The sequence below is a fragment of the Pan paniscus genome, chromosome 11 (assembly GCF_029289425.2).
Source record: "Pan paniscus chromosome 11, NHGRI_mPanPan1-v2.0_pri, whole genome shotgun sequence".
NCBI lineage: Eukaryota > Metazoa > Chordata > Mammalia > Primates > Hominidae > Pan > Pan paniscus.
This window is the reverse complement of record NC_073260.2, coordinates 85971572-85997759: the sequence shown is the minus strand read 5'-3', so window position 1 is coordinate 85997759 and position 26188 is coordinate 85971572. Positions and strand designations below refer to the sequence as shown.

The window sequence follows — 26188 nt, the reverse complement described above, 5'->3', positions numbered from 1 at the left end:
GGGTTTCACCGTGTTAGCCAGGATGGTCTGGATCTCCTGACCTCGTGATCTGCCAGCCTCGGCCTCCCAAAATGCTGGGATTACAGGCATGAGCCACCGCGCCCTGCCAGGTCTATTTCTTTATTAGTCTCCACCGTTTCTGAACTTTGTGCAGATTTTCCCAGCTGTAGTTTGCGGCTAATTTGTTGCATCTGAATTGAGTAAGAGCCCATGGCAGGGACCAGTAGGGCACCCTGGATCTCATCACGGTGGGCAGGGTAGAACACTTCTCCAACCCTTCTTGCCACCCGTGGCTCTGTCAGCTGAAATGAGGTCGTTTATTTCCTGTGGAAGCAGAAGGAAGCAGTTATGCCAGCGCATCTCAACTGCGAGGGCTGGGATCCTGTCCAGCACCGTCTCAAACTATGCCCCCACTGCACCCTCTGTGTCTCTCTGGCTGTCTGTGCTTCTTGGGCCCCTAGAGCTCCCCGTTTACATCCCTCTGCTGTAGCCTTGCAGGGAGGAACCCGGGCAGTGGAAGCCCCATCATTACTGCCCCCATAGAAGGCCACCTGCCCTGTGATCGTGTTTGGGGCCTGAGAGGAGGCTAACGTGAGGGTGACTTAAAATTCCAGAACGTGTCTGGACACCTGCTGCGCCACCAGAGAACTAACTCAACAAGTGTGAAGGGAGTTCACATGGGGGACTTGACGTTGAGGGCGCGGCAACCAAGTTTATCCGCATGCTCTCATTGCAGTTTTCTAATTAAACCTGTTTATGAAGAAAAAGCAACACATTTACAGGAAGAAATAAATTGAGTTCCTTTTCAAGCCACATTGTTAAATTCTTTTTATAATAATAGCTTTATTTCTGCAAGCAGTTACATTTCTGTGTTCACAAAAAGCGGGGAAAGAAGGACAAGATTTTATGACTCTTTTTCCAGGAGACCTGGCAAAGCCAAATTTTCATCAAGGTCATTGCCCTCGGTAAGCTTAGAGAAAACACTTCAAATGTCTCAAGACTTGAAACATTTCAAAATGAGAAGGAAATGTGGAAATATACTAGGCTACACGGGTCTGTGAGACCTGGAGAGTGCTAATTCCAAGAGCTTTTTTATTAAATAGCCCAAGCGTCCTATCCGACTTGCGGTCATCCTGTCCTCTGTGCGGAGGGGATTGAGCAGGATAGTAACTCCCATTAGCACTGGCAGAGGTTTCACATGTAAATCCCCTAGCAAATGGAAGCACAAATAGAGAGCGTCCTGTTTAGTAAATCAGCATAACTTGAGTGTTAGTTTTTTTCCCCTAGAAAAGTGGTCGCTTGCTATCTTTGAAGTCGGTGAGGCAGGCAGAGCTCAGTCCGCGGTGTGTGCCGGCTTTTCCTTCTCAACAGGGTTGTCCAGCATCCTCAGCCTCCTCTCCAGCCTCTGCCTCCATTCTTCTCTGAGTCTGCGGAGGGGAAACCGTGCACATGCTCAGTGCATTTGTCTCCAGCTATGCTGGTCGACTGAACCTTGGCTTTGTTTTTCTTCTCAAAGATATTTTTAAAAGAAACCCATTGTGTGTTCCCCTCCCTGTGTCCATGTGTTCTCATTGTTCAGCTCCCACTTATGAGTGAGAACATGTGGTGTTTGGCTTTCTTTTCCTATGTTAAGGGGAGGGAGAGCATTAGGACAAATACCTAATGCATGCGGGGCTTAAAACCTAGATGAAGGGTTGATAGGTGCAGCAAACCACCATGACACATGTATACCTATACATTCTGCACATGTATCCTGGAACTTAAAGTAAAGTAATAATTTTAAAAACCCAATGCTGCTAGGCACGGTGGCTCACGCATGTAATCCCAGCACTTTGGGAGGCCGAGGCGGGCGGATCACGCACGAGGTCAGGAGATCGAGACCATCCTGGCTAACACGGCGAAACCCCGTCTCTACTAAAAATACAAAAACAAAATTAGCTGGGCGTGGTGGCGGTGCCTGCAGTTCCAGCTACTGGGGAGGCTGAGGTGGGAGAATGGCGTGAACCTGGGAGGTGGAGCTTGCAGTGAGCTGAGATGGTGCCACTGCACTCCAGCCTGGGCGACAGAGCAAGACTCCGTCTCAAAAACAACAACAACAACAACAACAAACTAATGCTTTTTACAAATGAATAAAGAAAAAAATGAATAGTCACAAGGGCATAGTCTATGGATAGATGGCTTTATCCCAAATGTAATCCTTCCCAAATTGATGGGTGGATTCCATGTAATGCCAATCAAAATCCCAGCAAGAATTTTCTGTAGCTATCAAGAAGATGATTCCAACTTCTATATGGAAAGGCAAAAGTAGATTAGCCTTAAGAAGTTTGAAGAACACTGTTGAAGGACTCACACTACCTGATTTGAAGCTTAACTTAAAGTTACCATCATCAAGGCAGTGAACAAACAAATAGATTATTAGCACAGAATATAATAGAAAGTCCAGAAATAAATACACAGTAATGTGGCCAGTTGATTTTTGACAAGGGGTTAAGGCTACTCAATGGAGGATGGATAGGCTTTTTAACAAATGGTGCTGGAACATTATGTATCTATATTCAAACAATGGGCTTGGAATCTGCTACAGTCTGAACGTGTGTGTTTCCCCTCAAATTCATATATCTAATTCCTAACTTCCAAGGGGATGGTATTAAACTCTGCTCGATTATGGGCCCGGGAAAGAATGGGAAGATTCTGGAGTCCTGCTCTGAGGTCCTGGGTTTAGATAATATGCGTATATTACAGGAAAATCAGAATAAACAGAAAAGAATTTTAAAAATTGATTCACTTTCATCTTTCATTCTTATAAATAACGCCACAACGAGTATAATACTTAATACTCTTTCCACATCCCAGTCTATTTTCCTCGGAGTGGCTCCCAGAGGTGAAATATTACCACTTAGAAGGTATAAATATTTTGAAGGCTATAGGCACCTATTACCAGATTGGCTTCAGGAAAACTTCTTACTTACAACTCTGCTTAATTATGGGCCCAGGAAAGAATGGAAAGAATCTGGCACATGGGCCTGTTGCTGGGTGGTGCCTGTTGCATAAACACATGAGCAAGCAGGGACTGAAAGTTGAAATACTGTTAGAGAATGAAGCACATGGGGCAGTACCATCAAGACATTCACTCTGGGAGGCCGAGGCGGGCAGATCACGAGGTCAGAAGATCGAGACCTTCCTGGCTAACATGGTGAAACCCCACCTCTACTAAAAAAAAAAAATAAATAAATTAGCTGGGCATGGTGGCGAGCGCCTGTAATCCCAGCTACCCGGGAGGCTGAGGCAGGAGAATCGCTTGAACTCGGGAGGCGGAGGTTGCAGTGAGCCGAGATCACACCACTGCACTCCAGCTTGGGCGACAGACGGAGACTCCATCTCGAAAATTTAAAAAAGTGATGATTTATTGAGCTTATATGACCTTCTACTTTGATATCCACAGATTAGTAATTTTCATAATTATATTTCTGTATCATGGTTATTAAGTATTTATCCTATATTTTAATTTGTAATCCACCTCTCCAACCTGGAGAATACCCAGGTTCACAAGCTTTTTTTGTTACACATCTCTGAAAGCCTCTGTAACTAAATCTGCCACCAAATACATGACTTTTGTTACCTAGGATCTTTTAAAGCTCACTAATAAGGGCTGCTGCCTGGGTGTTTCATTGAACTTGATGCACTTAACCTAATGTGGATTCATTCATTAACAAAAGGGACTGTAACTTTTACTGGGTGTGGTGGCCATGAAAATGCGCCACTCAGATGTAAGGAGCAAAGTTGACTGGTGGCTGCAGCTTCTTTCCCTTTGTATTTGCCTCAGATCAATGCCAAGGCCAAACTTCTTGCAGGCTGCTCTAAGACAGTGACTGGGCATGGCCGTGGTATTAATGCAGGCCCGTCCCAGCAAACTGCAGAACTTCTTTAACAGGTGGCTTTGGCTCACTGACTCCCTATTACTCTGGCCAAAACTTATCAGGGCTGCCCTGCTGTCTTCCCAATCCTAACTCCTTCTTTTTCTCCTTCATGGAGGTCAGACCCGCATCACAGTCTGATGACTTTCCTTCATTTCTCTGGCTTCGTGGTGTGCTGACGCTGGCTCATAACAGTTCATGACAACCAATTATTAACTTTTCAGGAATTTTATAAGCTAATTTTTAAATGTAGACATTATTACAAGTAAATTATATAAACTTATAATTAAATTATTTTAAAACAAGGACACTGACTATGCAAAATTCATTACTTCCTAATTATTTTACTACATTTTACAATGTATGCTCTTCAGATTACTTAGGTCTATTTCACCTGTTATGGTGAAAGTACTACATGATGAGGTGTTACTACCAAACACCTCTTCTGAACTTGTCTTCATTGACATCTCATTGGTAGCTTGAAATAGACTGTGGTGGGAATATTTACATCATGGAAGTTGGCAAACACTATAAATCATACATGACTTGATGTATCATTTTGTTCATTGTCTCAACTAAGGTTTGGCCCTAAGGCCAAATCTGGCCAGCTACCCATTTTGTAAATAAGGTTTTATTGACATATAGCCCTGCCCACTTGTTTACGTATTTTATTTACATATGGCTATGGCTGCTTTCACACTACAGTGGCACAGCTGAAGAGCTGCAATGCAGATCATATGACCTAAAAAGCCAAAAATATTTACTGACTGGTTCCTTTTATGACCCTTGGTCTCGACTTAAAAAAATGATGGACAAAATGTTAACATGGATTAAATTTAGAAGTGCGTCATGTCTGTAGCTAATACATTATAAATAGCAAAAAAAATTGAGGAAATATTCTTTCGGTACTAGAAAACTATTATCTTCAACGACATGACTTCTTTTCTGAATTGGATAGTAATCAAATGTTTACTTGTTCTATGATTTTTACAAATTATGGTTGAATTGCAACCACCAGTTGGCCCAGATACAAGAGGTTGGCAAAAATGAATAAAATCACATTTCATTATTATTCTCTGTGAGAATCAGGTGACTATATGGGATTTATAATGGGCATTGTGCATTTTCTTATTATTTATAAATTGTGTGCTACACAGCTTTCATATCAGTCAGACTTGTAAACATATGTATGTATATACACAATACATTTTTCCTCCAGAGAGCCAGGTAAACATTCATCAGCACACCAGTTTCCTTCCAATTTTTCATTCACAGGTGCTTCCTCCAAAAAATCTCATACACATCTACTCTCCTCTTGCCCTCTGCTTCTTAGAGGACCTGAGTTAACGCATTTGGCATGATGCATTCATTCTAGGAAAAAAAAATAGGAATCTGGGGTTCATAATATATTAATTCACTTTTCACAGCAGTTATACACTATTGCTAAATGGTAAGGAATTCAGGTCTCCATCTACCCAAATGTCTTTTAAATCTTGTTTTATGAATATTCAGACACTTTGCTGCTCCTTTTTGGTTGATATCTTTCATTACTGTGTTGCTTCTGTTTATTTTGGGGTTCTCAGTAAACCGGTGAATAAAAATTTATATGTAGGGCTTTCCTTTTGAAGTAGGGAAGGTCCATAGGAGGAAGATAATGCTTAAAACTTGGCTTACAACTTCAGATACATCAGAAGAGCCATACGACTGGCATTAAAGCTCAGAGAGAACATTTTTACCTTCAGCCTAGAAATATTGGCCTCACTTTTCAAATTGAGACCAAGTAATGTTTACTATTTCTTGTTCTAGATTCTTCTGATTTGTGGAGGAGTTGTTAATTCCTAGGAGCACAGATTCTCCTTGATAAGTCCGGGGCTTATCTAGAAAGCAGGATGATATTTGTGAGACTCTTAAGTCATAATCATAATGTTATTCCTGGAGTGGGTGAGGACAACTGGATCTATAATTATATTTTTCCTATCTTATGCTAGGCACTAAACATATATGTCAGTTTGGGTCCTCCAAGAAGCAGATTTGTGGGAAACACCTGCGAAAAGTAAAGAAGGGAGGAAACTGAAGCAGTCGAGAATAGCCTTTAGACTTCAGAGCTGGTCTGACATCTGTGAAAAGAGAGGGGGGAAGTAACGATTGAGTAGGAAGAACCCAACCCACAGCACAGTTCTGAGGAAGCTTGAGCTGGGCTGGTGGGGAGTCCCTGAGCAAATGCTGCCCACAGGGGAGCCATGTCATGCAGGAATTGCCTGGAACTAGCACCCCTGCCACCCTCAGTAATTGGCTGGGAGCGGCCTGGGGGAAGTATGGCTTTGGCTCATACACGATGGTGGATCCAGAAAGGGAGCAGCCGGCACTATCAGTCAACTATGCTCCCAAAGCAAATGATCCTGAAGATCCTCTGATTGGGGCACTTCTGTGGCTACCACGCTATGTAAAGAAGAGCAATCGAATACTCCCTGTCCTCAAGGAATTTAGAGTTGACTGAATTCTTGATCTCCCATTTCAGATCTCAGTACTCCAATCTTGATCTCTGTGCTTTTACTTTAGTATGAAAAGTCAGATGACGATTTTGCCACACCTGCTCCATTCTCATAGGCAGGAAGCATGCCTTGACAATTGTTTTTTCATAGTGGGAAGAGGCGGGCCTGAGTCTGGTTTCCCTGTGGCCTGCAGCTCACTGGCTGCATCTCTGCTCAAGGGGCAGAGCTCAGTGTGTTCACACAGGCTGACAAGCTTTGGCATACTCATTTGACCAACTCAGTTTACCAGCTGCATCTCCTATCCTTTCAGTTTGAATGAAAAATCTAACTAAAAATTTTCTCCCTGCTTATTCTTTGTAGACTAACTCTTGTCTTATAAAAAGTTTGAAATAGCGATTTCATCTGGCTAGTAGATTCTGAGTCCAATATCTTATTGCCTGAAGCTGAAAACATCCTAATTGATACAATTGATAAGCAGCCTTCAGAGCAAGAGAGAGGTGAGTGGTCTTGGGGTGAGGCTTGATGCACCCCCAGATTTAATGTCTACCTGACACTGTTGAGATCTGCTAATTATGAAGCGGAATTTTGAAGACCACACTTCTTGCCTGAAAACATTAGTAGTTCATATAAGCACTGTCCAGTTTCTTAGTTATAGCCACTGGCTGGGCACTTAGGTGTCCATAAGACTTATTATCTAAACTGAGATACTTTTGAAAATAAAAGAGACTGTAGTCAATGATTATACCAAACTGATAGGTGTCCATCCAAACTGCCCCAGGCAAACCAGGAGGTATGGTCACACATCATGCCTATATGACACTCAACTCTTCTCGAATTGCCTCAATCAGTTGTTTGCAAACACTTTCTAACTTCTTTGGGGGACTAACCCATCCATGTTCTGTTACTTTTCTCTATCCAGACTCAGAGAAATTAAAGAAGTACCCAGTTCTGGGGCCACTCACTTTGTCTTGTGATCTCACCCTGGGACCTCTGCCAGATACAGCATATCAGTTCCTAGGAAAAATGGATTGTCTCCATCCCCAGCCTCCTTCTCTGAGTCACTGAACCCACAGGTGTGTGCTTAACACACTTCACCCAGCTCTGGAACAACATCTTGCCAGATTAGCCCAGCAGAGGGAGAGGAACAGAAGACATTATTGGATTTGTTCTCCTGTCAACAAAGGGATTTGGTGGGAAATTTGGAGGTTTTTTGGTCTCTACTGCTCACTCATACATTTAGAACATTTCTTGATTGCATAGTGGATTGGATTTGCCTTTTATAAATGGAGGGTAGAATTTAAAAAGGTCTGTGTGTTACGTGTGTGTGTATGTGTACCTTGGAGGGTGGGCATTTGCGTATAGTGGAGTTGGGGGAGGCAGAGCCCACAGGGGTGGAATAGGGACTCAGGGGTCTATGATATTCATTGGTCTGCAAGTATATGTTGGGAGACTATTACTTTGTTAGGACAATGTTTCAAACTATTTGCTCAGATCAGCGGGGATTTAAGCAAAGGGGGGCTCTGACATTTTGGTTCTAATTTAAAAATTCTAGATTTTTTGTGAAACTTGGTTCATGTGGGATGTGTATGTGTTTGCTTTGCTTTTTTGTTCAGCAAAAATAACAGTAAAACCACAAGGTTTTAATTCATTGTTTGCCAAATGAAAAAAGCTTTTGAGAATTTTAATTCACAATTGATAAGCATGATGGCTCTGGTGGGTGGCCTCCAGGCTGAAGGAGAGACCACAGGGAGCCTTGCTTCCCCAGCTCCTGGTGGTATCCTGGTTCTGAGTCCTGTGGCTGCTGCAATCATGTCTCCAAACACTTCGTTGGGGGAGACTGATGAAATGTTTCATGATGAGCACAAAGATTTATTCTTTCAGTCATAGAAGGTAAAGAAAACTGCTCCAAACTTTAGAAGAGGGGGTCATTTCTAGGGAACATGGGAGCCTGGAGAATTAATGCATTTTGTTCTATGGACAATTTGCAATTGATTGCCATTTTTATAACTTACTTTTTACTTAAAAATGGCACAGGATCATTACAGAAACTTTGGAAAAAATAGGAGAACACACACACACACACACACACAATCTGTCGTCTTATTAGTCAAAAATAACCACTTTCAGTATCTTAGTGTATTTTCTTCTAATCTTTTTCCTTTACATACTATATATATAACAGTTTTACTATCTTGACAAAAATAAGATCATATTGCAAGTTTTGCTTTCTGGAAGGGAAGATACAGCACAGGGCTCAAGATGGGATCTGGCTTCCTGTGGGCTAGTGGGCCAGGACTGGGGGACGGAAGATGGTGGGGACCACACAACGGACTCTCTTCACTTCCCTGAGAATCTACAGGATTGGATGCTCTAACATGAGACTCTTCTAGCATGTAGGAAGGCCTAGTTTTGTTCATTAGGCCACCAGGAGTGTGGCTGGAATGTTGGCAGAGCTCTTCTCTGGTTATGGAAGGAGGGTCCTCTCTGGCTTAAGAAAGGATTTTGTTTTAAAAATTAACTTTGAGTTTTACTCATGTGAATTACTCATGTTTTCAGCTCAGCATGCACTAGGCAGACTCAGAAACATGGAATCACAGTGCTCTGCTGTGGAGAACACATGACTACCATTCCACCTGTGAGCAGACGTCCCAGCAGACAGCCTGGCTAGCCTCTCCCATTTTAGGGACAGAGAACCCGGACAGGCCCAGAAGAATTGAGCTGATCCTTCTGCTCCAAGGCATTTGACGTGTGAGGGTAGGTGCTGGCCCTGGCATTCAGACTGAGGTTGATACATATGACACGTCTTCCCACATAAGCAAAACTTCATCTCTCAGCAGACTCCTTGGAATAGAACAACAAGTTCACTTGCCAGTGAGGGAAAGACCACATTACCCTTCTCCCAAGAATCTTGGTACATATTATCCCAGATGAGGGATCTTTTTATTACACTAGTTTTTCACACATACACACATCCGTTAACCTAACCCTGAAATTTAGTGTAACCACATGTGCTAAAGATTGTAACAGAGAAAGGGTAGCGAACAGATTGTTTTAGTTTATCAAGAAATAAATAACATAACTTCATTTTTTATATTAAAAAAAGTCTTGTCCATATCTGTAAGTCATTGGTTCTCAATCGGGGATGACTTTGCCCTCCAGTGGCCTTGGTTCTCAAAATGTGTGTGGAGCTCTTACAGATAGCTAATGTTTTGAGGCCAAGGATGCTGATAAACATCTTAGCACAGAACAACCCTCCACAACAAAGAATTATTTGGCCCTGAATGTCAATAGCGCTGAGGTGGAAAAACCCTGGTATACTCTCAAGACTGAATGAGTGGATGTATTGGTGATGTTTTCTATTTTCTGTGTTTTATGATGTTTTGACATCTTACAAAGTTTGCTGGCTAGGGAGAGCCTGCCCCTGCTAGGACTAGCCCTATTTTAGAGATAGCAAAAGGCTTGGCCAATCTCCAGACCAACCGATCTCAAGTCTGTAGCCCTAGCCACCTCCTTGCCTAACTCTCATACACTGAGCCACTATTTCCCCTGCACTTGATTATCCTGGGGCCAGGTACCAGGCAACTGGAAACAACTCCTATAGCCCAAATCCTGACAGAATGACTCAAACTAACTGGTCCTGAATTATACACTCTGCACTGCCTTGCCTTTTTCATAGAAACCCCAATAAAGACTCTGGCTAAGAGGTTCCCGCTAGCTCTTCTCCCACCTGACCAAAACCAGGAGCTTCCCCTCTTGGCCTGTGGGACATGCATGTGTGACCCCCTCCTCTGGGACCTGTGAGCACAGTGAACTTCTTCCTTCCAAGTGTTGCTCCCATTTCCTCATGAGACCTCGCATTTCCTCCTGTCACTGCACAGAATTTATGCTTTCATGTACAGCATATGTACCTTCCTACAGCAGTGGGTACCAAAGAGAATTCCCTACCTGAGTCTTCATATCTGGCATATCTCTGGAAAATCCACTTTAAAAGTAATAACAGAGAAACAATTCACATACTTTTTCAGGGCGCTTCTTTCTTGACGATCTTCCTCCAGTTCTCGGTAAAAAGTCTGTTTGCTAATTTCTTTTTCCCAGAAGCTTTTGAGCTCATGACAAGTTCCACAGCAGAAGACTTCTCGACGGATGTATTGATTGTTCATCCCCTGAAATATACAAGTAAAGCAAATCCCAGTTCTTTAAATAAAGCCACTCTAGGTTTGGAGTGATACAAAGATGAGCTTGCATGTAGACCCTGCCATTTACACTTGTTTTTTTTTTTTTTTTGGTGACTGTAGACACATCACACACTTGTATTCTGAGTCTGTTTCCTCAACTGCAAATGGGAATAATAATAGCTATGCCAGAAAACATCATGAAAAATTTTGAATTAGACAAAACCAAAAAGGGTATCTGGTAACTCTTCCAAATTATCTGATTTTAAGGCTTGCCCTTTTCACTGTCTTTGAGCTATTTGACAATTTTGTAAATTATAGAAAAATTATAGAAATGAAAATGTTCATGAACAGAGAAATCCAAAGAAATTCTGTGCAGTGGAATGCAATTGCTCTACCTACGAATATCAATTTTTTCATCGATGTATTTTTAAAATTTTCTTTTGACTCAGTTGTAATATCTTACTAGTTTTTTCCTTATTTATAAGTTAAATAAAATATTTGATAATCTTCATTTTATATTTGAATGATTCATTATTTTAGCTTTCTTAAAAAACTATCCTTTAAGAGTTACTTCAGTTGTGTGTGTGTGTGCATGTGTAAGATGCACATCATCAACAAAAGTGCTAAGCCTCATGCATGACAAATGGCCAACACCCAGTAAACTGTGCTCTTTCCATCCTTCCTCACAGAATAGCAAGAGCCTCTACTGTCTATCGAGGACCCGATGTGGGCCGGGCACGCTTTACACACTGTGCCATCTGATGCTCACTACAGCTCTGTCTCCACTCACTGTTCAGATGAGGAAACTAGAGAGAGAATCTGCTTGTGGCCATCACTGAAAATGCAGGAGCTGGCATTTGAACCTAGGTCTGTCCATCTTCAGAGCCAGAGCTTTTTGCTCTACAGATCCTCTTTGCTCACACGAAGTGCCCACTGCATTTGGAAATGGGTATGTCCGGGGCAAGCTCGTTCAGCATATGTATATACATCCTATGAAGGGACACATATGTAACCCAAAATTGTTTGCTTTTTACCTTAACGTGGCTCACTTTCCAGATCTTAGGAGCGCCATAAGGCAGGCAGATACAAATGCCTGCACAACAGATCCCTCCCTGCCTGCTGGCAGCTCCTGCTCAGAGAAGTGCTTTAGCCCTGGCTGGAGACTGGAAAGAGACCTGGTCCCTTACTCCACAGCTACAAAGTCCCTATGATCCCGTGCAAGCTGGGTTTTCCTGGGACACCCAAAGGATTAGGGGCGAGAGAGGAGTTTAGAAAAAGCTTCAGAGAAGAGGCTGGCCACGGTGGCTCATACCTGTAATCCCAGCACTTCGGGAGGCCGAGGCGGGCGGATCACGAGGTCAGGAGATCAAGACCATCCTGCCTAACACAGTGAAACCCTGTCTCTACAAAAATACAAAAAAATTAGCCGGGTGTGGTGGTGGGCCCCTGTTGTCCCAGCTACTCGGGAGGCTGAGGCAGGAGAACGGCGTGAACCCGGGAGGCGGAGCTTGCAGTGAGCGGAGATCGCGCCACTGCACTCCAGCCTGGGCGACAGAGCAAGACTCCAACTCAAAAAAAAAAAAGCTTCAGAGAAGAAATAACATTTATTATTTTATATTTATGATATGGAATAATTTGTATTTTATTTATATTACACTTATATGTATAATAGTAGAATATGATGCTCTCATCAGAGGGGCAGCAAGAGCTTCCCACGTGAAGGGAACAGCATGTGTAAGTGTCCTGAGGTAAGAAGAAGCTTGAAACTGAAAACAGCTTTGGGTATTCGATAAAGATTTTAAGAATCTGCTTCCGGTGTTCTTCCTCCTGGACCCATCTTCCAATCACCTGCTTATTTCTGTAGTCAGAGCTGCCCTAGAAAAAACTGCTGAGCATGTGGGTGGGTGGTGGCAGCGAGGCAGGTCAGGGTAGGGACGATTGAAGGAGATGCGGGGACAGAAGAGAGAGAGAACATTTTCCTCAGTGCCAGCTGCTCTGCGGGTGGTTCTCACTGGTCACACACAGCTACGTGAGGGCCATTGTTTTCTTATTTAAAACATTTTTATTTTTTATTAAACATTTAAAAATATTTTTTAAATATATTTTTAAATTGACAAATAAAAGCTGTATATAATTGTGTACAAGATGACGTTTTGAAATGTGTACACATTGTGGAATAGCTAAATCGAGCTAATTCACATCTCATTTTGCACATAAAGGAGCTGATTTTCAGAGGCATTGATAGACAATGTTGAGGTTCCACAGCTTGAGAGCAGTGTGGCTGTCAGCACCTGGAGCCTGCACTCTTCCTACCGCTCCTGGACACTCCCTGGAAAGAGGAAGTTTGACTTAGGTGCCCTCTCCCACTTCAGGTGCTCAGTGACCTTACCCTTTCCTGTGACTGATGGACGCTGGGGTGTTTGTGACTTAGAGTGGTAGAGCTTCTTGAACAGAAGCTCAGTCGTATTTTGTTTTTAATACACTGAAGCATTTAATGGGTGTTCAGTTATTCAAGTTAAATGACCCCCTTCCAAGAGCCGGCCCCTTTGGAGTATCTCAGACATTGAGGGTCTGAGCGTGGATTGCTTTTCTACTTTCTGGGTAAGGGAAACGCTCACACCCAGTCACCACCTGCAGTCTGCCAGGCTGGAGCTGCGCCGTGGAGCCTCTGGAATTTCTCTCTGCACCCTGGGACTGTCCTCCAGCCTGACCCGAGCACATGCTCCTGTCTTTCAAGGGCTTATTTCTCACTTATTTTCTTTCCCAGGATAATCATTCAGTGCACAGAATTCTAATAAATTTCTAGCCACTGGAAATTGAAAGAGAAGCCACTAACAAAATACATCTGATTTTACATTTTCATTCATAGAACCAGGGTGTGGAATGCATGCCCTCCTCTAGCAATTAGGTTTCTTGTGGGTTTTCTTCAGGCTCCAGGAACATCTAAGGCATCTCATTTTCCTGATGTACAAGTTCAAGATAAGAAGACAGTGCTTGCTTTTAACTGCGAGGAAGGTGTTAAATGCAGAATTTGCAATGTAAGTATGCAGAAGGTAATGCCTTTTATATGCATAATATTTTCACAGATTTTTTTAAATTACAAAATACCCCTAAAGATTGCAAGTTCATATTAGGTACCCGGTATTTAGAAAAAGGATAGCTTGGTCAAACAGGTACTCATTGAAATGTTCTTCTTTTCTCAAAATTGGTAATGAACATTTTATTCTAAAGAACTTCATTAAGAAGACAAGAGAGGCCCGTGCAGGAACACAGCCTGCTCACATCCGCATGGCATTTTACATCGTCTCTGGGAGGAAGGTGTGGTTTGGATATGGAAGGAGGATTTACTCTAGCAGATACTGTAGTTGCACAGTCATGAACTGGGTTACAGAAAATAGCTGAAAGCAGGGTGTTGTCTACACACCCAAGGAGTAAATTAAATCAGGGTGAACCTGGGCCGGACATGGTGGCTCACACTTGTAATCCCAGCACTTTGAGAGGCCAAGGCAGGTGGAACATGAGGTCAAGAGATGGTGACCATCCTGGCTTACACGATGAAACCCCGTCTCTACTAAAAAAAAAAAAAAAAATTAGCTGGGCCTGGTGGCACATGCCTGTAATCCCAGCTACTCAGGAGGCTGAGGCAGGAGAATTGCTTGAACATGGGAGGTGGAGATTGCAGTGAGCTGAGGCAGCGCCACTGCACTCCAGTCTGAGCAACAGAGCAAGACTTGGTCTCAAAAAAAAAAAAATTAGGGTGAACCCAAAGGAAATCAGGCTATGAAGTATCTGATGCATGCCAGCTCTGCTTCTCATTCCTTTTTGATCAAAAAACATTTATAGGGTCTCTGTTTTCATACAGTAGCTTGAGAGTAGTGGGCATGAACTTTGGAAGGACTTAGGAGGGGACATGAACTCAGACGTCTTCAGGGATCCATAAGCATCCCAAAGGACTGAAGCCACTGGGAGCAGTGGCACTAGGTCTTGAAGGGCACGTGCTCTGCTTCAAGACATGCACTCCAAAAGGGTCCAACACCACACTGGCCGAAGAAAACATGGCGTTTGGCTGGATGCAGTCAGAGGGCTACCTACCTGCCCCTCCTAGTGGATGCATTCTCTATCTGCAGATAGAGCCTATGTCTTTCTTCCTTAGCTTTTCTCGAAACCTCCTCCCTGTGCTCTCCCTGCAGGGCACCCTGAACTATTTTGCTTTCTCTATGCTTTCCTCCTTCCTACGCTGTCTCACGGGGCAGCCCCCTATCCTGCTTCTGCACCCAAGCATGCAGATACCACTCTGGCTGGACAGGCTCGCTATTGCTGTCATTCCAGCAGGAACCGGGATTGGAGTTCTTCACCAAGCCACAGCCCACCCACTAGGGGTCATGTAGACACAGCTGTCCTGCCTGCGAAACACAGCTGCATCCCTACCTCACCTGTCAGGCCAGGAGGCTGCATCCTGACAACCAGGATGGAGAGAAAGCTCAGTGGAGGACTTGCACTGTTGTGACTTTGAGCAAGAAAGCCCTTCACTTGCTCGGAGCCCCTTTCCTTAGCCATGAAGTGGAGATGAAGTGTGGTAACATACAGGAAAGTGCCCCCAACACAGTCCCACCATTCATTCCCCAAATGCCCCTCCCCATGTGCCACATGCTTGTTCAGGGGACTCACAATGCATCTCCTGATCCCTGGCAAGCATCAAAAGTGCTAACTGAATTTGAACCACCACCTAAATACAGTCTCCTTGTCTTTAGTTTATACATGATATCAAATGCTTTGCTTCTTATTGACTCAGCTCATATTGAAGGCTTATTTATCTCTGTTGCTGGGCTGTAAGAATTAGAAAGCCTTAGATCATGGGGATAAGAGGCTTCCCGTCTTGTCCCAGACCCAGTGCTGGACCGCGTCCAGAGAAGCCTTTAGCAAAGCTCTTGGTGATGAGTTTCACCCTTACAACACTTAGGATGTTATATTTGTGGGCTCTCTGTGGTCAGGCCCTATAATCACATTTACTGAGTGATGCTGAACATGTTTAAGGAGTGACTGTCTTACTAAAATTGACAGTTGCCACTGTGCTGACTCTTGGCCTCAACCCTTCCATGTTATTTCACAGCCTCACTGCTTGTTTTGCTGAAAACTGCTGGTGAACCTGAACTTCAGCAGGTGCAAGAACTTCTGTAAAAGAAAGTGCATTTTGTTTGAGATGAGCTGTGCCATCTTCTTCCTTCCACTTTTAAAAAACTTGTTTTATATTTATTGCTCCCATTTACCAGGCTCACTGTAGCTGGTATGGCCCTCTTTGAACAGAATTGATAGCAATTTTAGAAAAGCATTTTTAGGAAAACATCAAAATAAGGCAGGAAACAGGAAATGAAAGATGTTCACATTTCCCTGGCGGTATTGATGGAAAACCTAGGCACTGACAGTGGCTCTCTCTGCCTCTGCACCTGGCCCAGGCAGAGACAATCATTAGCTCTATGCCATATGCATATGGTGCTGCCCTTGTCGGGGCTCAAATGAGAGTGGAAAGGCGCTGCTTTCTCAAGTTGTTCTCTCTGTGTGGTCGGGAAGAAGGGAAAGCCGCTGTGATCTCCTGTGGGATGGATCAGTAGGGTTTTATTGTCACAGAAATAAGAAATACTAAGCAATGTGCAGACACATAAACCCATTAGGTACCTGAACCCTCCTAAGCCACTGCTAAAGATCTGTAAGATTAAGCTCCTATTTTTTACATGAGCAACTTTTCAAACTCAGATGTCTCCATTCTATTGTTGTGCAATTGATTTTTGTTTATAAACTCAATTTCAGAGGTGCACACTCACGTGCCTTCTAAGTTTCCACTTGCTACTTTCATCCCATGTGTATGCAGATGGAAGAGAAGAGACTTTTCAGGGGAGCGTGTATGTGCTCTTGATGTCTTTTTGTTGTTGTTGAGATGGAGTCTTGCTTTGTCGCCAGGCTGGAGTGCAGTGGCTCGATCTCGGCTCACTGCAACCTCTGCCTCCCGGGTTCAAGCAATTCTCCTGCCTTAGCCTGCTGAGTAGCTGGAATTAAAGGTGCATGCCACCACGCCCAGGTAATTTTTGTATTTTTAGTAGAGACAGGGTTTCACCACGTTGACCAGGATGGTCTCGAACTCCTGACGTCGTGATCCGCCCGTCTCGGCCTCCCAAAGTGCTGGGATTACAGACATTTTCTTTTTAACTTCCCCTCCAAAATTCCATCAGGCTACTTGAATTTCAGTCTTGAGTCCCTCTGCACAATCTCCTTATAATTAACATCCTTCAAAGCCACCTCAGATTTTGCCGGCAGTATATTTGAGTCTTAGGAGGAGGCTCAGGGGAAATACAACATCGTCTGGGCAATATGAGTGAGTTCTTGGGTAGCTTGGAGTTTTAACTAAAAAAGGACTTACATGGGAGAAAAAAGCTTATACTGGATGTGTCCACAATAACTCAGCCCTGTTATTCCCTCAGAGCTTACCTGAATTCATTGGGGTGACACCAAGTCATGAAAGAGGGACACACAATTATGAGAGAAGTCCCTGTGACTTTTAGTCCATATGACGCTTATGAAGCTTTCTTTTATCACATGAAAAATGCATTGGTCTGAGAATTAAATGAGACAATGGAGCATGAAAAGTACTTAACATAGTATCTGCTCAATAATAAATGTGTCTCATCATCATTATCTATATTTCTATTAGCAACCTGCATTGCAGACGGTACCAAATGCCATCTCATTTAATCCTCAGCATATTGTGCTGGATTTTACTATTCCTGTATTCGTGAGCGAGAAAGTGAATCTGAGAGGTTGACTTTCCCCAAGCTCCAGAGCTAATGATGGGGAGAGCCAGGAATCCAGACCTGCTGATTTCACAGCACCCAGAATGTCTATTCATTGGGTGCTGACATCACAGAAGTGACAGTGAACAATGAATCACATTTGGCAATTGCTAATATGATCTTAAAATTATCTCACTTAATGATATTAAGAGCTCTGGGAAATAAATCTTATTATTTTCCCTGTAACCAGACAAGAAGCCAGGGGTATAAGGTTTAAATTCTTGTCTAAGTCACAGAATCAGTCAGCGCTGATACTGGGCTCTGAACCCACAATGTCTGATGCCAAAAGTCCTGTCTTCACCTCCCACAGTTTGAGCCACTTCCCTCCTTCATTTAGGGGAAAGTTCATGTGCCCTAGAAAAATAAGGACTAGTTAGCATCTGTCATCATAGACTAAAATTATTCTAAGATGCTCTGCAAGGGTCTCGCTTGGATCCATCCAGGTCCATTCTGCATGCTCAATCCTGCCAGGTTGTGAGTGGGCTCAGGGAGCCTTGCTGACTAAATCAAATAGGAACCTCACCCAGTAGAGGAGTGATAGGTACCACTCCAGGGATCATGATGAGTAGGCTCATAAACATCAGTCTAGTTCAAGAATTAGATTTCGGCCGGGCGCAGTGGCTCACGCCTGTAATCCCAGCACTTTGGGAGGCTAAGGCAGACGGATCACGAGGTCAGGAGATCGAGACCATCCTGGCTAACACGGTGAAACCCCATCTCTACTAAAAATACAAAAAATTAGCTGGGCATGGTGTCGAGTGCCTATAGTCCCAGCTATTCGGGAGGCTGAGGCAGGAGAATGGCATGAACCTGGGAGGCAGAGCTTGCAGTGAGCCGAGATCACGCCACTGCACTCCAGACTGGGCTACAGAGTGAGACTCCGCCTCAAAAAAAAAAAAAAAAAAAAAAAGAACTAGACTTCATCATCTGTTCAAGAACTAGATTTCAAAATGCTGTAAAGGTCAGTATTGAATCAATGGACAAAACTGGAACATGGACAATTACAGGATTGCATCAGTGTTACAGAGTTCCCAAAGTTGATGAGTGTGCTGTAATTATGTAAGAAGATGACTGTGTTCTTGGGAAGTAGCCACTGAAGCATTTAGAGGGGAAAGATTATGATGCGTCAACTTATCTCAAGTGATTTAGAAAAGATATAGATTGACAAGGCAAATGATAAGCAGGGTAAATAGTGATGATAGGTGCATCTGGCTAATGCTATAGAGGAATTCTTTGAATTATTTTTTCTGTAATTTTGAAATTATTGCCAAATGAATGTTAAAAAGTAAGCACTACTTTTATCTCCTTTCAAGAGAAAAATTGCTATTTACTTTGTTTCTCTTCCATTTATTGCCCTCCCCCTCACAACTTCTTATGCAGAGCCCCAATCTCTGTAAATAAACCCTGAACACATTTTGTAGTGTCACAAAGTAACAAAGGCTTAAAAAAATAGGTGAAGGGCATTGCAGAATTAGTCAACTGGAGAGTTCTCAATATCCAAAGAGGGAACAATATGCACAACAAAATAAACAACATGATGTTAGTTACAACCCAAAGAATGAATTCAAATTGATAGAAATTATTGAAATAAACAAATGGAGGGGAAAAAACAACTAATACTTTCAGAAGAATTCCAGTGAATAAGTGTAGAATGAGGAAAAGAGAAAATCACCATGAGAACACCACAGTAATAATTATTGCAGGCAGAATCCATTGATCAGTGGTAAAAATGAGTGGATGACATTTTAAGGAGGAACACAATGCTTGCATAACATCAAAGATATGTCTCTAAAAATTTAATAATTACTGTGGTGGTTTTAACATACGATCACAAATTGTTTGATACTCCCCTCTCTCTAGAAGGTGGAGTTAAGTCCCCCTCCCCTTCAGTCTGGGATGACTTGGTGACCGAGGGGAAAGTAGTCACTTTACAGTAGAGAAACAAATACCCCCTTAAATAAGTGTGGTTAAGGCTCTCAGCGCTACTAATAAGTATTGTGGATATCATGTGTCCTTTGATGTGACATGATGTGACACGCTGACTCTATGATGCACTTCTCCCAACACCAGAATGCTGTCTATTCATGAGAAAACTGAAGACTAGCTCAAATTCTGGAATATTTTACAAAATACCTGAACACTGTTCTTTTAGAAGTGTCAAGGTCATGAAAGATAATGACTGAGAAACGGTCACAGATTGGAGGAGAATAAGGAGATATGATTGATAGATATATACACCAATAAATGCAACGTGGCATCCTGGATTGAATCCTGGAACAGGAAAAACAGACAATAAGTAGTGGAAGACTGAATCTGATAAATTCTGCAGTAAATTTTATTGTACCAATGCTAATTTTATTGTTTTGATAAATGTACCATGGCTATGTAAGATGTTAATATTAGAGAAAGCTAGGTGACAGGTATATGGGAACACTCTGTACTATCTTTGTAACTTTCTCTAAATCTAGAATTATTTTGAAATAAAAAGTAAAAAGCACATGCATCTTCCTGACACCATCAGCAGACAGGAATTAAGGAGCATTGTTTGCCTGAGGAACATTTTCAATGCACAAAGAGATATTCCATCCTGGAGCCAGCAGCGTCCTGCTGTTTAGCCCTGTGTCATGTGTCCAGGACTAGGAGTTAGGAGACCCCCCCACACTCTTTACAGGGCAAGTTACTTGAACTAAGTTTCTGTTTTCTCATCTGTAAAATGGAACAACATGTACTTTCCCAATTAACCAGTTTTCAGTGGAAAAGGCTGCTGTGAAAAATGTTTTGCCTGACACAATAAGTGCTTAATAAAATCCTGGACTGCCTAATTTATATCCTTATGTAGATTACTGATAGGTCAGAGGCCACAAGCTCGGAAGCCTGTGGAGTCCTGGTGTGTTTAGAAGGCTCTGTGGCAAATTCTTGAATGCATGGCTTGTTTCAAACAGACACTGCCACTCAACTCCAAGCGACTATTGCCCATGGGGCATGGTCCCAGAGTTGCCTGATATTCAAGTTTTTCAAAAGAAGCTGGAAATCTGATTTTTAAAACATTATGTAATTTATTTTTAAATGTTGATGATAATTTACAGACATTTCAAAGCTCTGTGCAGAGCATCAGAATATGTCTGTTGGCTGGACTTGGCCTTTGGGTCACTAGTTTTTGAGGTCCACATGGATTAATAGAGAAAACTTCTCAATTCCCCATGGACCATGTAGGTAACTGTGCCTTAGCTTCCTGGAGAAACATACACTGGGTGCACATAGAGTTGAAATAAAACAAAGTGAAAGCAATTAGAGAAAGCACCACCCCTCCCTGATTACTGTTAACCACTGCAGTTTTATTGGTCACAACCAGGCTGTTCAATTTGATGTCTAGTCACTTAATTGTGACTAGAAGGGAACTGGGAGGTCCTTAAGCTCATTCTGCCATGCACAGAGATGCTCCTGGGTTTGCCTCTATGCCTGTTTGGATTGGGACCAGGAGCCGAGGCAGGTCTCTTTTCTCTTGGGCTTTGACCCCATAATCTTGTCCCTTCAACTAGACCCTTAACTACTGTGGGGCAAGGACCTTACTTAATATGGTGCCCTTGGCCCAGTGTGGTGGCTCAAGCCAGTAATCTCAGCACTTTGGGAGGCTGAAGCAGGTGGATCACCTGAGATCAGGAGTTCGAGACCAGCCTGGCCAACACAGTGAAATCCCATCTCTACTAAAAATACAAAAATTAGCCAGGCATGGTGCCCCATGCCTGTAATCCCAGCTACTCGGGAGGCTGAGGCAGGAGAATCGCTTGAACTGGGGAGGCGGAGCTTGCAGTGGGCTGAAATCGTGCCACAGCACTCTAGCTTGGGTGGCAGAGTGAGACTCCACTCTTAAATAAAATAAAATAATTTTTAAAAAAATGGTCCCCTTCACACAGTGTGCTCAGTGGACAAAGAACCTGTCATCCCCTCATGCCACTTGCCAGTCAAAATTCTCCAAAGAATGTAGAGCTAAAAGCAATTACTTCTCTAGAAAATGTTATATTCTGCTCCTATTAAAAGCTTTTAAAAAGGCAAGGTGGCTAAAATACAAAAATTGGCTAACATATTGTTTCTCCCCTCTGCTTCACCAAACTGCCAGTCCAGTGGCTATTTGGCCTTCACTAATGAATGTTACTTTTTTCCTGAACAGGAAACGGGCTATGTATATTTCTTAAGAGTGCGCTCTAGCCAGGAACTGACTTCCCAAAATAGCTGCGTTTTCAGAAACATTGTTTACTTTTAGAAATGGACTACCTGGAACGAAGGCTCATGAGTGATCTCTGTCATCCTGTTGAGTGAGAATAGAATTGTGGGGTGGATGTCCCACATTCCTGCCCCACACTGTGTGCTTTCCATCAATCAAGTGTAACTCCTCAGAAATTTGAGGCGCCCCAGAGAGGCAGCCAGGTCTAAATGGAACAGCCCCCGGAGGACGCAGTTAGGCATCTGGAAGAACGGCACACTCGGCACCCTCGGGAAGGTGTGGAGGGAAGCGCCCCGGGAAGCAAAGAGCAGGGGGCTCCTAGCGGCTTCGGCTTCCCTCTCTTAGGCTGCTTCTCCCTTTGTTTCCCTTTTCTTGGGATGGTCTACATATTTGGGATACTCATGGAAATTACTGCATGCCATCATTTATTCAAAGAAAATCCCCAGCATAATTTGGTCAAAGAGTTAACAAAGTTTTGGCCGGAAGCAGTGGCTCACGCCTGTAATCCCGACATTTTGGGAGACCAAGGCGGGCGGATCACGAGGTCAGGAGATCGAGACCATCCTGGCTAACAGGGTGAAACCCCGTCTCTACTAAAAAATACTCTTGAGTATAGCGAGAGACTCTGAGTGTAGTGGTCTCACCCTAAAAAGGTGTTTGTTTGTTTGTTTGTTTTTTGAGAAGGAGTCTCGCTCTGTCGCCCAGGCTGGAGTGCAGTGGCGCAATCTTGGCTCACTGCAAGCTCCGCCTCCCGGGTTCACGCCATTCTCCTGCCTCAGCCTCCTGAGTAGCTGGGACTACAGGCGCCCGCCGCCACACCCGGCTAATTTTTTTGTATTTTTTAGTAGAGACGGGGTTTCACCGTGTTAGCCAGGATGGTCTCAATATCCTGACCTTGTGATCCGCGCCTCGGCCTCCCAAAGTGCTGGGATTACAAGCGTGAGCCACTGCTCCCGGCCAAGAGTTACAAAGTTTTACACTGTTAGCAAAGATGCTCCTTTAAGACTCTGTTTTTAAAAATGTGAATGTCGTTTTGTGCACATGGTAAAATATTTCAAAAAGCACTTAAGGATATGAAATAAAGAAGTGTTTCCCATTTTACTTTACTGCAGTCAGCAACACTTCCCAAAGACACCCACTGTTAATGATGTCGTATTTGTATTTCCATCTTATTGGAAGCATATATATGCGTACGTATGTGTACAAAATATTGTTTTTGCAAGCAGGGTCATACAATAAACACTGTTTTGCATTTTGCCTTTTTCAACTAAGAAAATATTTGCTTGTCAGCATACATTGTTTTTCATGGTTGTGTAGTAATCTGTTTATGGATATGCCATAATTAACCATTCTAGCATGGATGGACATTTGAATTAATTCCTGCTTGGGTCTATTACAAAAAATTCCAGAGTAAATCATGTTTTGTTCACATCTGTAAGTATATCTGTAGCATAAACTCCTAGAAGTATAATTGCAGGTCAAAGTCCATGTACCCTGAAATGTTTACAGCATAATTCCATATTACCTTCTGCTGTCACGGAAGTGTTGGAATGTTTGTGGACTTAGCAGAACTTCTTCTGTAGAGGTCCTTCCAGTCTCAATGACATAACAGTATGGGCTGTCAATGTATTCACCTCTTAATGAAAAGACAAGCACAGGTTTAGGTCTTGGACTCAGGAGAACATATCTGAATGGACCACCTTAAGACAGACCCTGGAAAACAATTGGCTTTTCTAACTCAAAAAAATACCGTGCTGAATTCATGAATTGATGAGTCATGGCAGGGCCCATAGAGAAGTAACCAATACATTTCTCAGTTCAATTTTGCATCAAAAATAAAAAATAATTATTATTTAAATAAACATAAACATTAATCAGTTTCATTGCATTCTTATGCTAATAGGACATATACATAGTTTGAGATAAGTAAAAAAAAAAAAAGTTCAAAGTCCTAACTGTAGATAGTTATTTTAAATGGTCAATTAAAATTTGTTTCTCCTATTTGCTTTGAATGCTATTTGGCTTAGAGTTACCATATTAATACTAACATACAGTTATTTCTAAAATACATGTTTGATGTTTTTTATTTTATGAATTTCATTCACTTTTTTGAAAAGTTATTTTTTTTTAAGAGTTTGGAAAAGATACGTAAGTCTTCTCATCTGTGAGTTGAGGTGTTTGATCTACAGGTTCATTGAGGTCCATCTGGCTCTAATAGTCAGGAAAAAATCATCAGCCTCAAGTTCAAGGGAATAATCTGTATCTTCAAAATTACAGGGGCTTTGTGTTTCAGTTTTTTCACCTTCAAATGAGGGTATCTAGTTGCTTTGCACATATGTGAAGGGCAAATATCAATAATTAGGCTTTAGCAAAAGGAGACTGTTCTTCGATAAATAAGCAATTCTGTTTCTCTGCATCCCCCCCCAACCCCAGCAAAAGTAGTTTTTTCTACAGTGTACATCTCTTGAGAGGATTAGTTCTATTTTCAGTAAAATGTTACCAATTTGGAAAAGTCATAATTCCAACAGCAGTTCTTAAGTTTACTTTTCTGATTAACTTACACTTAAAGAGTGCTAGAACTCACTTTTATAATAAAATTTAAATTAAATATCAATTTAATCAAATAACATTTATTGAAGCTTGACTTTGTGTGAGGCTCATGCACTTGAGTCTATCTGATGAGGGGCTAGGGAAGAGTCAACTGTATCAACTCAGACGAAAGGGAATTCTACAGTTGAATTTCCCAGGTCTTAGGTTAGTCAAGTAAAAACCCTAAATTCATGATTAATCACCCCACCATCAGCTTCCTGAGAAGCTTCCATGATCCAGCATCTACAATGAACATTTCCTTGGGACTAAATTATCCATCAACCAACATGAGACATATCTTTATTTTGGTTAATCTCCAAAGAGCCTTGCTCTGTGAGATTTACCCAAATTTCTTGCTTTTTCCACACTCTTTAACATGAAATTTCTGCATCATTGACATTTAGGAAAAGATGGAAAAACATCAGAGATGGAAAAAAAAATCTACTGGCCCATCTGTTATTCCCAACTGGTACAGTGTAGGTGTTCAAGGTGAAGAGAAAATGAATTCAAGTGGTCAATAAAGGACACACATATAAGGGGTGATGTCTGTTTCAATTTTCAGCCCAAGTTGCAAGATGTTCCCACACTTGACAACACAAGCTCAACGTACTGTACCTTAAAGATGAATTTGCAGGTGGACTGATACCCGGCTAGGGTGCAAAGGAGGGCAAGACTCCCGGGCCTGCTCTTGATTCCTCAGGTCCAGCTCAGGAAGGCCACAGATGCTGTCCTGAAATCACATTGTTGCAGCCCCTATATATGGAGTGGAGGAGTTACAGAAATCCCTTAACCTTTCAAGGTCATTTGAGCCAAATTAGTACCAGAACCAGACAATATCTTTCCAGGGACATTGTAGCCTTCCCTCGTGGTGAGAGATGGCTCTAAACAAATCCCATCTCGTACTACCCCACCCTCCCCAGAGAAGGCGAGCTTCTGTTTTGGCAGGTCCCACGAGTACTATGACTTGGCCTGAACCAAGAGAGATGATTTAGAGCATAGGCTGGATTATCCATGTGCCCTATTCCCCTGTGACTTGTGAAAAGCCAGTCTCTGCACCTTGGTGTGTAAAGGGGACTGGAATGGTGGGACGAGTTACACTTGGGTGTAACATTACAGGAAGACTTAGAGAGGCATCTGGTTCTTTGGAGCCATTAATCCTTGAATGGAATCTGGTGATGACATATCATGGTCTGCTGAGTTCTCTACCAGTTGGAGCAGGAATTGACCCCGGTGAGTGTTTTCCAATAAAATGCATCCAAGTGAGATCGACTTCTCATTTTAGAGTGGCTCTTATCCCATGATGGAGGAGCACATTTTGTCCTTAGGAAAAACATTTAGAATCCTCACTCATCTGATAACAAAAATAGCTTTGGTTTTTATCAAATCCTTTAACTATGCTACTAATTGCACACCCATTACTTGGTTCGGTGGAGTATAAATTTATAATTTACATTATACATGTCAAGTTCATCTAATATTGATGTTCAGATGTTATCCTGCTGAAGTGATATTTAATGTTGAGTCTGTGAAAGTGTTTTAATAAGCCCCTTTACATTAAGCTGGATGCCTTATTTAATAGCAGAACCAAATTTTAGAGATGAAATTTTTTTTTTTGGTAAGGAAAGAGAGGAGTTAATTCTGAAACTGTCATGCAGGGTCCCACCTATATAAAATCAACTATTTAAAGAGAAAAACTCAACAAAAATGTTTCTAAGGAGTATACTGAAATCACAGAAGTGAAGTTATATACATATTTGTATATTTCCACTTAAGAAAATATAGAGAAACTTGAATAATTAGCAGCTAACAGATCACTAGGTGTTAGTTTCCCTTCCTTCGTCCCTCCCTTCCTCCCTCCCTCCCTTCCTCCGTCCCTCCCTCCCTCCCTCCCTCCCTTCCTTCCTCCTTATTTACCTCCCTCCCTCCCTCCCTCTTTCCTCCTTTTCTTTCTCTC

General features: G+C 42.4%; 1 protein-coding gene across 2 annotated transcripts; it reads right to left on the bottom strand.

Annotated features, from left to right (window-relative positions):
- Positions 1 to 760: 760 nt before the first annotated feature.
- Positions 761 to 24966, bottom strand: FAM240B (family with sequence similarity 240 member B). 2 transcript variants are annotated; one of them, XM_057303178.1, is made up of 3 exons: positions 24850 to 24966; positions 10424 to 10569; positions 761 to 1427 (listed from the first exon to the last, which is right to left on the bottom strand). In XM_057303178.1, the coding sequence occupies exons 2-3, from the start codon at positions 10564 to 10566 to the stop codon at positions 1334 to 1336; spliced, it is 237 nt and encodes a 78-aa protein (XP_057159161.1). In that variant the 5' UTR covers positions 10567 to 10569; positions 24850 to 24966; the 3' UTR covers positions 761 to 1333. The 2 variants fall into 2 exon arrangements, with proteins under 2 accessions (XP_057159161.1, XP_024785800.1); XM_024930032.3 differs by lacking the exon at positions 24850 to 24966 and adding an exon at positions 11894 to 12385.
- Between the last annotated feature and the right edge of the window lie 1222 nt (positions 24967 to 26188).

What these genes read in the sequence shown, in the direction of transcription:
- FAM240B (XM_057303178.1), bottom strand. Translation starts at nt 10,566, where the DNA reads ATGAACAATCAATACATCCGTCGAGAAGTCTTCTGCTGTGGAACTTGT. An exon ending in GAAAGAAGCGCCCTGAAAAA is followed by an intron (nt 1,428 to 10,423) that starts GTATGTGAATTG and finishes TCCCCTCCGCAG; the next exon opens with ACTCAGAGAAGAATGGAGGC.